Source organism: Neomonachus schauinslandi, chromosome 11 (genome assembly GCF_002201575.2).
Source record: "Neomonachus schauinslandi chromosome 11, ASM220157v2, whole genome shotgun sequence".
Taxonomy (NCBI): domain Eukaryota; kingdom Metazoa; phylum Chordata; class Mammalia; order Carnivora; family Phocidae; genus Neomonachus; species Neomonachus schauinslandi.
This window is the reverse complement of record NC_058413.1, coordinates 11,993,025-12,008,445: the sequence shown is the minus strand read 5'-3', so window position 1 is coordinate 12,008,445 and position 15,421 is coordinate 11,993,025. Positions and strand designations below refer to the sequence as shown.

The 15,421-nt window shown below is 38.5% G+C and overlaps 1 protein-coding gene across 2 annotated transcripts in view; it reads left to right on the top strand.

The window, feature by feature from the left end:
- ZFP91 (ZFP91 zinc finger protein, atypical E3 ubiquitin ligase) overlaps positions 1 to 14,109 on the top strand; it is a 42,753-nt gene extending 28,644 nt beyond the window's left edge. The window contains exons 3-11 of one of the 2 annotated variants that reach the window (XM_021685452.2): positions 2,356 to 2,568; positions 2,716 to 2,752; positions 3,836 to 3,937; positions 4,461 to 4,595; positions 5,362 to 5,412; positions 5,831 to 5,909; positions 7,029 to 7,143; positions 9,926 to 10,025; positions 10,367 to 14,109. In XM_021685452.2, coding sequence (XP_021541127.1) covers positions 2,356 to 2,568; positions 2,716 to 2,752; positions 3,836 to 3,937; positions 4,461 to 4,595; positions 5,362 to 5,412; positions 5,831 to 5,909; positions 7,029 to 7,143; positions 9,926 to 10,025; positions 10,367 to 10,877 — 1,343 coding nt within the window. In that variant the 3' untranslated portion in view covers positions 10,878 to 14,109. Of the gene's footprint in view, positions 1 to 2,355; positions 2,569 to 2,715; positions 2,753 to 3,832; positions 3,938 to 4,460; positions 4,596 to 5,361; positions 5,413 to 5,830; positions 5,910 to 7,028; positions 7,144 to 9,925; positions 10,026 to 10,366 lie in introns of both variants that reach the window. The other variant, XM_021685451.2, reaches the window with a different exon arrangement.
- The last annotated feature ends 1,312 nt before the right edge of the window (positions 14,110 to 15,421 follow it).

The following is a 15,421-nucleotide window of genomic DNA, read 5'->3' as shown; positions in this document are numbered from 1 at the left end:
TGTGCACTTGAGAAGACTGTGTATTCTGGTTTTGTGTGAAGTATTTTTTATATATCTTTTAGGTCTGATTTTTTCATAGGATTGCTCAAGTCCTCTATTTCCTAACTGGACTTCTGACTAGTTACTCTATCCATTACTGAAAGTAAGGTATTGAAGTCTCTCTCCTATTTTAGTACTGACTGTTTCTCCTTTTAATTCTGTCATTTTTTTTGCTTCATATATTAGGTGTGTATATGTTTATAATCTTTATATCTTCTCGATTGACCCTTTTATCAATATACAGTGTCCTTTTTTGTCTCATAACAGTTTTTGAGAATGAATGAGTGGGAAGGAAAACTGAAAGGAAATGCATATCTGATTTAATAATTATGTCAGGTTATTAGGAGTTCCCACTGCTGTTCTGTGCATTTCAAACTAGTTTTATTTCATTACTTAAATGTATTTTCATAAAACTTTCAAAGAGTATAGTTAAAGTTGAAGTAGCCCCCCCCATTCACCCCCTTGTTCCACAGTGGAGGAAACTATATTTTTCAGATCTTAAAAAAAATGTTATATATAGTTTTGTGTCTTACTTTTTGCTTAATTTCTGTTTAACAATATTTTTGCCAACAATTCCATGGCATTCTTTACAGATACCTCTATATAATATTCCATCTCAGTAATATGCCATGGTTTATTTGAACATTTTCTTGTTGAGTGAGAGGTCGTTTCCGTTCTTTAGCTGTTATAAACATGAACCCCCATGTGCCAGTTTATTTTCCTAGGGTAGATACTGAGGAATTACTGGGCATATTTTTGGACCTTCTCTGGAAGTGACCAGTATTTATCAATTTCTTGTATATCGTTCCAGAAATATTATTATCCTGTAAAAGATACATGTCTTACATGTATAGCATATTTATTTCTATGTCTACATATAAAACAAATGTATACCTATGTAATATTTGGATATTATATGGATATGGGTTTTTTTCCATAATAAAGTGGCATGGAGTTATTTGCATGCAATTGCCTACTGACTAGATGTATCATAATTCACGTAACCAGGCCTCTCCTGATGTTTAGTTTTCTGCTCTTTCACTACTAAAAACAGTGCTATAATGACTACCTCTATACATAAGTCATAAGTCATTTCATAAGTGTGATTGTAATTGTAGGATAAATTCCTAGTAGTTGAAATTAATGTGAAAAGATACACATTTATAATTCTGATAGATACTGCCAAATTGTCCTTCATAGAGGTTTTGCCAGTGCACGTGCTATCATCTGTGTTACTGTCTCTTTCCCCCAGCGTTCCCAATACACACTTGTCAAACATTTGGATCATTGCCAGTATGATAGGGGAACAGTGGTGTCACACTAGTCCTTTTCATTTGAGTTTCTCCCATTATGAGAGGATTGACCTTTTGTTTGTGTGAAAGCCATGTGTTTTTACTGAACTGCTCTTTTTCTGTTGGGCTGTTAGACTTCGCTTATAGTGGAATTTGCCATGCTGAAAATTGTTTTTATGTTTATATAGTGACAGGTCTCAGTATTAAGACCTAAAATTTTGTGTTATTCTTAGAAAGGCCTTTTCCATCCTGAGATTATTAAAAGAATTGTCCATAATCAAAATACTTTTAATATACTAATGTATATATATATACATATATATGTAATAAGTTACTCTAGGGATGAAAGTTATATTAAGCTTTTTATTATTTATTTATTGCTCAGGAGTGAATGGCCCTACCTCACTTCATTTGCCCTTCAAAGCATGAAGAAAATACAGGATAACAGGGACAGATTGTGTACCTTTGCACAGCATCTCATAGGATGATTGAAGCAGAGCTTGTCATGATTGCCCTATAGACCAATTCAGATTCATGGTGTGGTTCTAAGAACTATTGAATAGAGTCAAGCGGAGGCATTTTTAGTATGGGATCCCTCTTTCACAATTTCAGCGTTGTTCGATTGTTAAAACATCTGGACCTGTGATTCTTTCTTGTACTTCTATAAGAAGTTCTGGCCATCTTTCTGGGACCACTCCCAGTTTCTTTTGTCTCGGATGTAAAGGTTAGAATCCCATGAATTGAATTTGGTATATTTTGTATACTTCTTAGCAGTGCATTTTTTAGTAAATAAGACGGTATAAAACTACTGCTTGACAACGTGGAAGTTTTTAGAGTGATGACAGTAAGGGTAAGTTTTCTCTCATCTTATTTCTGTTACCTCAGTATAAAAATCTGAGGGGCTTTGAAAAGCCTGAACAAAAAATTAATTTACCTTCTTTTTTATTAACTTTTTCTTTACAGTAGTTGGTATACTGAGACGGTTATTGGTTAACCATAAACAATGGTATATGTTTTCATCTAGATCCTAAGGAAGAGAAAGAGGAAGAAGATGATTCTACCCTCCCTCAGGAAGTTTCCATTGCTGCAACTAGGCCTAGCCGGGGCTGGCGCAGCAGTACCAGGACGTCTGTTTCTAGGCATCATGACACAGAGAACACCCGAAGTTCTAGGTCGAAGACTGGTTCCTTGCAGCTCATCTGCAAGTCAGAACCAAATACAGATCAGCTTGATTATGGTACAGTACAAGTGGAGTATGGTTATTTAATAACCAGTTGCCTGCTGATTTTAAATGTAATGTTGAACAGCTTACCCTTCAGGGGTAGGTGTGGTGATACAGGCTTCCTTTATAAAGATAAGGTTTTGTTATGCTTTCTTTATCCAGATGGGGCAGAAGAACATCAGTCTCCAGGTGGCATTAGGTAAGAAACTTCGTATTTCGTATTTACACCTTTGGGGACATAGAGTACACACAAAAGTTGTTTTCTGCTTGAAAGAACGTTGAGCCTTTAAAAAAAAATTAACTTTGGTTTTAGTATTTAGTTTAGATGTCACTTTGTTCTTGATTAGAGCTTTAACCACGTAATCTTTAGTTACCTTAGTTCCGAAAGCAGGTCTTTTTTTTTTTAAGATTTTATTTATTTGACAGACAGAGAGAGAGAGAGAGCGAGAGCAGGAACACAAGCAGGGGGAATGGGAGAGGGAGAAGGAGGCCTCCCGCCAAGCAGGGAGCCCGATGCGGGGTTCGATCCTAGGACCCCGGGATCATGACCTGAGCCGAAGGCAGATGCTTAACGACTGAGCCACCCAGGCACCCCCAGAAAGCAGGTCTTGAGTACTTTCTGTATTGGCTTATTCCATGCTAGCCACTGGATGGGAAGTGTGGATGTTTTGACTAGGATTTTTGAAATTTGTATTCCATGGTAAATCATGTGAACTTCTTTCTTTTTCTTTTCTTTTTTTTTTTTTGCTTTGTTGATCTTTTTGGTAAACCAGATCATTGGATTATTAGACACAGGATTATAAAGTCTGTTGTTTTTGTTTGTGTTTTAAGAGAGGTAGAAGGGGGGTTTAGGGATAGAGGGAGGTGGAGAGAGAATCTTGACGTGGGGCTCCATCTCACGACTCTGAGATCATGACCTGAGCTGAAATCAAGAGACACTTAACCAACTGAACCACTCAGGCACCGCATAAAGTCCGTTGTTTTTTGTTTTGTTTTGTTTTTGTTTTTGTTTTTTAGCTCTTAGTGCCATTGGGCAGTCATCATCTTACCTTTATTTAATCAAGTAATAGCATTCCTAGGATTTATGTATTTTTAGTTACAGTTATCATTGTGAGGATAAAACAGCTAGATTGCAGTCCAATTAGACCATAAGGATGAAAATTCTAGATAACTTACTATGTGAATCTTTGGCAACCTCTAAATAAATTAGCAAATAAAATCCAGTCAGATAAAATCCTTACAACTAGAATTTCTAATCCAGAAATTTGCTTCTTTTTAGTAGTGATGAGGAGGAGGAAGAGGAAGAAGAGATGTTAATCAGTGAAGAGGAAATACCATTCAAAGACGACCCAAGAGACGAGACCTACAAACCCCACTTAGAGAGGCATGTCTCGGATTTTACTATAGACATGTCGATGAAAAATAAGTTAGGAAAGCACTGTTGCATGCTTTTATTTCACCTTGTTGCTGAACTGATGGGTATAGACTTAATTTTAAATGAGTAATTAATCATGCACTTGTTTTGCCAATTTAACATTATCCTATAACTCCTTCACACAGCCTTCTCTTCTAGTTATATAACTTTATTTTGATCATATCCAAATTATTGGATGTCTGCATGTTTTACCTTGATGGTACAAAGTATCATCAATTGCCTGAATATTTAGAATTTTTTACTTTTGTCTTTCTCTTTACAACTGTAGTGCATTCTGATTCCCAGGTATTGTTAGCCTAATGGCTTTTACTGTGCATGTGAGGAACAATTGACTGGAAATCACATTTCATGAGCTAAGGATCATAATTTTACAATAAATCAATGATAACCGCAGGTTTTACCCTTTTGTCACAGTTCCCTTTGCAAAGATCCTTTGCTGGATACCAGTATTGAAATGTGTTTGTGTTTTCAGGGAAACCCCAAAACCACGGAGAAAATCAGGGAAGGTGAAAGAAGAGAAGGAGAAGAAAGAAATTAAAGTGGAAGTAGAGGTAGAGGTGAAAGAAGAAGAGAATGAAATTAGGGAGGATGAGGACCCTCCTAGGAAGTGAGTAGGCAATTACTACTAAAAATGGAAACCTAACAGATTTTGAAGCCACTGGTGGGAAAAAGAGTGGGAGTGTGAGGGGGGCTATTGACAGGTGCATATTGCTGCCTCAAGCAGCTGACAATTTCATTGCAGATGCTCTCTGAAAAGTTTAAATTTAATCCAAAGCAATACTTAAAGATGTCTAAATGAGTGGGCAAGACAGCAGCTAATGGGATGCAGAGGGAGTAGAGATAGCAAGAAAAAGTATGGCAAATGTGAATCCTCAAAAGAAGGGCAAATGAGGGCAAGTGATTGAAGAGTCTTGACTTTCTGTCCAGCAACCATTACCTGTTGCAGAAATAAGATTTGTTTTAAGTGTTTAGTCTTTTTCGTTCTATTAAAAGGAGAGTATAGTTTATATTCTTAGGGTTTTTAGATAATAGATTATTTTATTCTACTTTTTAAATTGATTAAATTTAAGTGATAGACTTTTTACTGGAACGACTCTTCAAGTAGTAACCTTGAGGTTTATCCAAATCTTCCATAGTAATGTATAGTTTGTGATAGGTATGTATTTAACTTGTAGTGCAGATTTATTTAAGTGAAATTACTTCAGAATGACATCTTTGTTCGGCTTGTCAGATACGTTTTTGACTCTGTATTCTGCGTTATCCATTGTTTCCGCCACGTGCTCTTTGGTCTTGAGTATATGTCTTCAGCCATCCTTCACTCTGTAAGCTTCAATCTGGAATATGTGGACAGTTACTCTGTTCTTTAATTATAGGAGAGGAAGAAGGCGAAAAGATGACAAAAGTCCACGATTACCCAAAAGGAGGTAATTTATACTCTTACTATGTTCCTTATTCCTGGTGGTAAGCACTTCACTCACGTAATTACTCATAATTACCCTGCAGGAATGGCTATGTAAAAATATCTTAAGTGCAACTTTATTAATGTCCTTGATGCAGAGTTCTTGTGTTTTTATTTCCATTGTAGGGTCTTTAAGTTTCTAAAAATCTTAACACTTCTTTTGGGAGGTCACTAGTTTATTTTGTGCTGTTTTTTAAAACTCTTACCAAACATTTGATAGTTTCTGGTTATTTCTAACATAAATTCTATGCAAGCTATATACTAGTAAAGAGATTTTAATTCTTAATGCTATAAAATTGCTGTTCCCTATAGTGCACTCAGTTAAGCCACTGTGCAGCGTGCCTCTTCTGTTTGCTAACTTTTCTCCTACATATTGATAATAGAAAAAAGCCTCCAATCCAGTATGTTCGTTGTGAGATGGAAGGATGTGGAACTGTTCTTGCTCACCCTCGCTATTTGCAGGTTAGTAAATTGTTATGTAAGGCAGCCTTTCAGGTTATGTTCCATTACTGATTTTTCTATTTCATGAGATGCTATAATTCGTGAGCTTGTGTAGGCTTTATCATTGACATACAGTGTCAAAAAAAATCTTTCTTTAAAAAGCATAAAATTACTTAAGTCATTGTGTTAAAAATGTCTAACAACATGAGGTTATTTAAAGGATTTCCTTGGAATCTTCGAATAGTCCAGTGTTTCCCATTGTGGTATAAATACTTCTGATATAAGAGATGATTGTACCAACAAACCAAAGACACAGATGAACAGACTTTATTTTAATGTGTATTTTTAAAAAATAAAATTAGCAACTCTAACCCGCGATTTCTTGAATAATGTTTCAAGTAAATAAATAAATTTTTAGGGTTTTTGTCTTTAGTAGATTTTTTTTTAAATGAATTAAAGATACAGCTTATATTTAGGTCTGGCAGAAAACATGAAAGTGAAATGTTTATCACTAAAGCTTAAGAAATGCCTGTTTGATTTTTAGTTTAGCATCAAGGATAACATGAGACTAAGGCCCTACTCTCTGATTCTGTCTCTGTGCTAATAGTGATTGCTTCTGTTCTTCCACTGTATGCCGTGTGCTGCGCTAAGCACCATACAACACGTGATCTCTCTATCCTCGCAGTAATGCTGTGAGACACTTACAGTTGTCTTCATTTTACAAATGAGAACTGTAGCTCACAGTATTTAAGCACATTCCTGAGGTCACACTGCTCGTGAATGATAGACCCAGATTGGAATCCAGGTCTGTCTATTTCCATAGCCTGTGTTCTTAACTGTTTTATTATACTGCACCTCCCTTCCATATTCAGAGTATTTGGTTTCCCTTTAGCACTTTTTTAAGGGGGTGGGGGTGGGGGCAGAGGGAGAGAGAGAATCTCAAGCAGACTCTACCCAGCACAGAGCCTGATGTGGGGCTCCATCTCAGGACCCTGAGATCATGATCTGAGCCAAAATCAAGATTTGGATACTTAACTGAGCCACCCAGGCGCCCCTCTTTAAAACTTTTGACTTAGCAAAGGAACAAGCTTTCAGGAAGTCTTCCTTTTTATCCCTCTTTATTTTCTCTTACTGTTTTAGCACCACATTAAGTATCAGCATTTGCTGAAGAAGAAATACGTATGTCCTCATCCCTCCTGTGGGCGACTGTTCAGGCTCCAGAAGCAACTTCTACGACATGCCAAACATCATACAGGTACTTTCTGAAATAAAATGTTTTACCAAGTGTTAAATGCATTCTACTTTTAAATGTGTAGATTGGTAATGATATTTTTTTCTAATGTAAGTCTTAAGAGTCTACAGTCAAGTGTGAGAGAAAGGTATGAAAATAAAATGTAATAAAACAAATTTTACAAGGGATGAACAAGTGAGGGCTTTTTACTTTTATCCTTTGACTTTATAAAGAACTTTTATGACCAGGATAATTTTTTATTGAGCACATATCCTGTATCAACTGTTACTGCTTATCCATCCATTCAACGTCACCAAGTTTGCTTGTATTATCCTTGTTTTACAGCTAAGAAACGAGAGGCTTTGCACATTATGTAACTTGCCTTTGGTCACACTGCTAGTTTTTAGCAGAACCAGGATTTTCTTTTTAAAGATTTTATTTATTCATTTGAGACACACAAAGAGAGAGCGCATGAGCAGGGAGAGAGGGAGAGGGAGAAGTAGGCTTCCTGCTGAGCCCAGGAGCCTGATGCATGGCTCGATCCCAGGACTCTGGGATCACGACCTGAGCCGAAGGCAGACGCTTAACCATCTGAGCCACCCAGGTGCCCCAGAACCAGGATTTTCTAATTCCATTTCCAGGAGATACTTGCAGTAGCTCTTACAGACTAGAAGTGAGGAGTATGAAGAGAGGGCCTCGATGGTGTAGAGGCTTGCCTGTTGATTTATGGTAACTAGTAAGTAGCTCCCGGCACTTCTGTGCTGCTGCAGTCCTGAAAGCTAGCTACTGACCTCACGTGTCATCTCCTGTAGGAACTGTTGACTCAAAAAGAGAAACCTAATGTCTTCGTTATACATAATGTAGAATGATTTCAAATTCCATTCATTTGTAGCCACTGACAATCTCCATGCAGTTCAGCTCATGGGAACAAATGAAGCTGGGTATTAGAACTAATTGAGTAGGTGCCAGACACTGGATTATTACACATCATCTTCCCAACAGTTGTAGAGGGTAAGACTAGGAATTCTGGTTGTCTCCTGCCCAGGGTTACTTTTATTGTATGTGTGACTTAGACAAGTTACTTCTCACTTTCCCTCATCTGAAAAAAGGGGATAATAGTGTCACCGATATTGTGGAGTTAGTGTAAGGATAAAATGAGATCACATATAAAGTGCTCTTTGCTGCACAGGGCCTGGCACACACAGTGGACGTTTCAGAGCCCCAGGACTTGAGCTCAGGCCTGAATCACTACTGAAGTCTCCAGTCTCCGCATTGTACTGTGAGGCTTCGGGGAGAGGGCTGTCTCCACTCTGTTCCTTGCTGCGAGCTGCCTTTTCTCCACTCCTTCTCCCTGTTAATTATGTTTTATTCTCTACAGAGTAGTTTCTGACAACCAGCTTTAGCTAAATGTCGTAGACCTACTGTGAGAAACTGACTGTGTTTTAGAAGTTCAGTCCATTCCAAATATTTACATCTGGTTAGTACAGTTTTATGATGTTATTGTAGTTTTCTTTTTCCAAATTAGTGCAGACAGATCCCTTTGAAGATGTGATTTATTTAAGCAAGTGGATGCCCCACCCAGGTTTGCCATGTGACTATGAAGCTAGAAAGGTGGACAAGATCTGGGAGACACTACGAATTGTCCTTGGGTTAAAAGTGCATTTTTAGACGTTGCCTACTCAGCATGTGGAGGATAGCCCAACAGGCACTGGCGTCACTTGAGCCGCTGTTAGGGATACAGCATCTCACACTCTGCCTCACACCTGCTCAGCTAGCATCTGCATTTACTAAGATCCCCCCGGTGATTCCTAAATGTATTCAAGCCTGGGACAAACTTGGCTCTTCTTCTACACTTGGCTTTAGAACTGTTTGGGATGAAATATAGAATTAAATTGCATACTGTTTGCCTTTTAACTTACCCTCATGTTTTCACTGTGACTTTTTGTAGCAATTTTAAGTGAAAGGCATAGAAAACAATAGTGGTCATTTATTCAGGAGATACAGAGCATCTCCTTATCTGCTTCTCTCCCAAACCAAGTGATAAAGAAATAATTAAGTGCAGTGCCCTTTTGGTCCATAGATTCTACACCATGTTACCAAATTCATCAAAAATCCTGTGAAACTTGGGGGGATTGTGAAATGACAGAAAGGGAGGTAGTTGAATGGTGCAGAAGATGTGGGTGGGGTAGGAGAATAAGGTAAAGAACACAGGTGTACTGTTTGCATATGTTTGATAGCAGCAACTTGAACCTTTTGAGAGAAATTCAAATTGTTTATTTTGGGTAACAATTTTTAAACCTGAAACAGAAGATATGATTACCACTTTAATTGTGGATCACTTTTCTTCTAGGGAATACCAAATTCTGTGGTGGTGGTGGTCTGAGTGCCAAATTCTTTATATATAAGCTTTCACCTTTCACAACCTGAAAAAACTGTTTTAAAGAATAAAATCCAGGGAAAATGTTCTTTACTTACTAAGCAATTTATCCAAGATCTGGATTACTGGGATTGAGATTGGGGTTCTAATTCTCATATTTCCATTAGTTGTTTTTGTTTTGCTTTGTTTAGTTTTTTTTTTTTTAAACGAGTCCTTATGCTACTGAGTGTATGGACTTTAAAAAAAAATTGAAAATGGTATATTTCTTTTTAAAATTTTGTTTATCCAAGGTGTTTTGTACGTTGAAAACAGTATTGCTTTTATTGTAACTGACTTGACTGATTATCTGCTTACTTATTGTGAACTGGGAAAATTAAATACTTAGAGGGATTCTAAATGGAACACTAACCACATTATTTTTCTTCTTAGATCAAAGGGATTATATCTGTGAATATTGTGCTAGGGCCTTCAAGAGTTCTCACAATCTGGCAGTGCACCGGATGATTCACACTGGCGAGAAGCCATTACAGTGAGTGTTATTTACTGGTGGACATGTGGGGAAGCGCATATCTCCCCTACTTGTTAGTCCTTGTGCAGACTTTTCAGTCACCACTGCTATTGACTTTTACCAAATTAGAGTCAGTATTGATTTGGGGATGCTACTTAGTGAACTTTTTCTTATTCCCTCAGTTTTTTAAACAAACGAAACAGATGAATTTTCCATCTGGTTAGCTTTTCCTAATTTTTCCCAAGAAGTGTGTTACTGACTATTGCCTATATATGTGACCTCTGAATTCTTGCCCTGACCCTGAAGAAGAGCCCTCTTCATTTCTCTGTTTGATCAGCCATTTCCTCTTCCACTCTTCCTAGATGCGAGATCTGTGGATTTACGTGTCGGCAGAAGGCATCCCTTAATTGGCACATGAAGAAGCATGATGCAGATTCCTTCTACCAGTTCTCTTGCAATATCTGTGGCAAAAAATTTGAGAAGAAGGACAGCGTAGTGGCACACAAAGCAAAAAGCCACCCTGAGGTGCTGATTGCCGAAGCTCTGGCTGCCAATGCAGGCGCCCTCATCACCAGCACAGATATCTTGGGCACTAACCCAGAGTCCCTGACACAACCTGCAGATGGGCAGGGTCTTCCTCTTCTTCCTGAGCCATTGGGAAACTCCACCTCTGGAGAGTGCCTCCTGCTAGAAGCTGAAGGGATGTCAAAGTCATACTGTAGTGGGACAGAACGGGTGAGCCTGATGGCTGATGGGAAGATCTTTGTGGGAAGTGGCAGCAGTGGGGGCACTGAAGGGCTGGTCATGAACTCGGATATACTCGGTGCTACCACAGAGGTTCTGATTGAAGATTCAGACTCTACTGGACCTTAGTGGAAGGGAAGACTTTGGGCACTGGGACAGCTCAGACTTTGTATTTAAAAGATAAAAAGGACAAAAAAAATTTAAAGCATTTAAAATCTAGTAAAATAACTGAAGGGCCTGCTCTTTCCATTGTGGATCACAGCACACACACCTACACCTACCCTCTTCTCCTTCTATTGTCCCCTTTATAAAATTGATGTTGCCTTTACCAAAAAGAGGCAAAAAAGAAGCTCTTAAAGTGAGAGTTATCCTCCTACTCAGTTCCAGCCAGGCAGACTTCCTGCTCACTGGCAGATCCCTTCTTAAACCTGTAACTTTGATGTGCTCTGGATCAGCTTTTAACTCTTGATAGTATATTACTGTCCTCTAAACCCCTTCTCCTTCACTGCTGCCCTATGGTTCTGGCTTCTACCCACTGCAGCACACTTATCCCCAAAGTATCATACAGTTCTAATCTCTGGAGGCTGGCAGCTTGACTTGGCACTTTAGGCCCTTTAGCAGGGTGAGCTGTTAAAACAGCACACCTCTCTCACTCAAGCCCATTTCCTCCATTCCCCGCTGGGTTTTGGAAAGGAAGGATTCACGGGGACCACCTCCCTCCTCTGTGACCCCAGCACTTCAGTCCCCTTCCAACACCTCCATCTGGTTCTCAGTGGTGCTCACTAGCTTGGAAGCAGGCTCCCAATTGGGGGGAGGGGGGGGGCTGCCCTTTTCATGGTTTCTCTGATCATAAGGCAGGGCTCTGTATCAGTGAGAAAAGTCCCAGACTAATGGCAGAAATTTGCACTTTGAACATGTGTGTTTTTGTGTTGTGGAACCTGAGATTCCTTATTTATTAACAGAAAGTCTGATTTTTGGGGGGGGGGGTCTTCGTTGCTATATTTTGTGGGGCTGGGAGAGATTAGGTTATTCTGACATGGGGTCCTTTCCATAAGAGGTACTTTTGAAGGCAAGATACAGGGTTGAAGAAGCACAGCCAGCCTCTAAAATCATAGCTCTCCAGTGGCCTTTAAAGAAAGCTGGTCCTCAGCACTAACAAAATCACTACAGTAGCCTAGTGCTTTTTCGGAAGCCTTTTTAGGGAAGGATGTTAGGTTTTTGGTAACTAGTGCTCTTTCAGTTTTTAGAGCATTGCAATTTAGGAATTTTGAGGGGATGAGAGAAGGGTTGTTCATGGTCTGAATTACAGATAAAAGATTTTCTCTTGCGAATTTACTTTCTTTTTTTATCCCCATCAATTCTTTCTGTACACCTTCCTATTGGCCCAATTCTGGCCCCTTGCTTGGTTTTTGGTTTTGCTTTGCTTTATCATTGTTTCATTCCAGCTCCCAATTAGTGAAGGACACTACCATTAGTGACTCATTCGAAGTCAAAGAAAATTACTCTGTTTTGTTTCCCTTTTATAAAAATAACACCTCAGAAAAGGAAAGGCTTCCATAGACAAAGTTAATAATCTGTATAATAATGGCTTTGGCTTTCACCTAAAATTCTGGGAATTACCGCTTCCATTGAGATAGGGATTTTCTTGGGCTGGATTGCTTATTACTGGCCATGGGAGAGGCAGGTGGTGTTTTTGTACATTTATAGCTCCCAGAAGACTAAACACCTATTTTGGCTCATTTTTAGAGAATTAGAAGTGCAGTTTCTCTCCTTCTGTGTACCTCACAAGCTGGAATTAAAGGCTCGCCCTATTCATTGTTTGTCAGAAATGTGTGATGGCTGCTGCAAAGAATGAAGTTTTGCTGAGAGCAAAATAAGGAACAGCTTGTTTTTCACAAACACTAAAACTACAAAGTTTATCAGTTTTCTCTTTATTTTTTCCCCAAAAAAGAGGGGTAACAAATGTCATCTCTGAAAGAGGCTTACTTTACACCCACTAATGTCAGTGGTTGGGATGCCAGGGAATAGGGAGTCAGACACCTACAGTGAATAGACTTAAATGCACTATTGTTTCTTTTCAGAGTGTTGCAGATTTGCCATCCCTCCACTGTGGGGGTAGAAAATGGAATAAGGATAGAAGGGATGTAGAATATGCTTTCCTGCCCACAGTAAGGATTTGGAATTGACTTGGTATGTTGAGTACATTTGAAAATACTATCAGGTTGATTGGGTGGGTTTACAACAAAGTTGTTCCACTCCCATTATAAGTCCATTTTGTACTTTTTTACTAGCTCGCATCTGTACCCCACACTATTACCTTTTGTCTTTGTCACATTTATCTTCTCCTTTGTCTCTGTAAGTTGTTTTTGCAGTGGTTAGTCATCAGATATTTTAACCACCTACACAAAAGCAAACTGCATAAAAAAAACCTGATGAGATTGAGGGAAAATACGTTCTTCCCTATATCACACTCCTCCCCACCAAAGCAACAAGTTAGTTCTAATAATTAGAAACTTTCTATTCTTCCTCCTTTTGTTTTTTTGACCTCTTTATAGGTACCACTTGCCTACCGTTTGCTTCAATAAATTATTATAGCAGTTTGCGATCAATCTTAAAATATTCTCCATGGCCTTTATCTTTTTTCCTTTTGATAAAGGGATGCTAGCACAATAGGAGTGGTGTAAGTAAGCTGTCTTATACTAGGCCCTCTTCCCTTTCCCTGTCTGCTTCTCATGCTATTTACTTCTTTGTCCTTCCAAGGAGCCCTTTTAGTCTTAAAATTCTGCATTTTGTACTCTTAATCAAATTGGGTTACCTTTTTAATAACTTCCCATTGCACATTCTCCAATTTGAATTGGCAGTTCAAAATTCTGAAAGTATAGTTGAGATACAAGTATTATTTCTGGGAGATGCGCTTTCCCCTAGTCTCTGGTTGCCCAGGGTTATTCTGCATAATTGAGACTTACTGTGCTCCAGAGAGTTTGGATAACACTGGCCAGGATTACTGGAAGTTAAAAAAGAATTCAGGTATGGAAAAGCATCTACATAGAGCACTTGAACCTCCTTTGTACCTGCTGGAAAAAATATAAAGAGTGTACTAAACCCAGCTAAGGTTATTACAGTCTGGTTGTTTGAAGTACCATTTTTCCCTCCTCCTTTTTCCCACTTTCCAGTGTACTCAAGAAAATTGAAAAATTGTAATGGATCAATTTAAAATATTTTTATTTCCTAAAAGCCTTTTTTGCCTGTTGTAATGTGCAGGACCCTTCTCCTTTGATGGGAGAGACAGGTAGTTACCTGAATCTAGGTTGAAAAGGTTATGTAAAAAGAAATTATAATAAAAGGGATACTCTGCTTTTCAAATCCTTGTTTTCTCTTAATCTAGGTAAGGCATATCCAAAATAAATATGTAAAGAAAAATAAAAGTTGTCTTCATGGAAGCAACTTGTCTTCCTTGATTGTACTGAGTTACAGTTATCCTAAGGGTTAAAACAATTGACTGCTGCTGAGAATCCAGTGCCCCCAGGACAGGGTTTATGTGGCAGGTGCTATTGCTTCTCTCCGGCAGAGTCAGATAGTTTACTTCTGACTCTTTCGTTCTTGATCTCTAATGCTGAGTTGCCATAGGATTCTTTGATCATCTGGCCAACTTGGAAACCCCTCCAGTGTTTTGACAGAGTTCTAGAAAAGATGGCCTTATTAATCTAGTAGGGAGAACGTTAAGGATGCTATGAGGTTTATGTTAGTCTGATAATGACAAAACCTTGATAGCATTTAATATCAGTGCTTTTTCACAAAACTCAGTGTCCACAGCGAGTACTAACTTAAAAGATAAAAATAGAATCCTCCTACCTTCTTAAAAGGCCTACTGTGAGTGCCAGTCTCAGTTTTCCTCCCCTCCACCCCTTGTTTATTGTTTCCCTGTGGAAGTTTGCACCTGAAAAGGCATGTGTTTCTATTTAGAGACGATGTCTATGGTATGAAATAGTGAAAGTTAATTGATTTGGGGATGACATTTGCCGCTCTTGCTCAGGGAGCATTATCTAACCTACAGAGTTACGTTAGATGCAGCAGAAGAGAACTCTGCATGTGCTTTTAAACTCTTTTGTCCTCATTTCAAAGCCCAGCTCATTCTCATATTTTGTTAAGAAGCAGTGTGGTATGACTGGGATAAGGAAGAAGGAAAGCATGTTGTCACTTGAGACTACTGCCTTAGAAATGTTTCCCAGTCAGCGTTGGGTGTTTCCTGTCCTTTGGAAGAGAACAGGCCCAAACAGTACCTTCCTCATCCTGTAGCTGCAAGGAAGTCACCATGATCGAGGTTAGAGATGACTGACTTTGCTGATTTTTAGTTGAGTGTAAATGAAACTAACTTTAAATACATAATGAAAAGATGCTATATTTTTAAAGGACCTATTTTGCATAAATTTTGTTTCTTGAACAAAATGTGAAAAACCTACAGAATGAAATTGCAAAGTCAATGGGAGAATCAGAGACCTAATTTAAGTTGTTTGCCTGCTTGCTGGGTTTTGTGCACATTATTTAGTTTCTTTAAGCCTCAGTTTCTTAATGTAAAATGAGGAAAATAATACTTATCTCATAGAACTATTCTAAAGATAAATAAAGGCTTTAAAGCCTTTCACACAGTGTCTGGCCCAGAGTAGCTGCTTAAT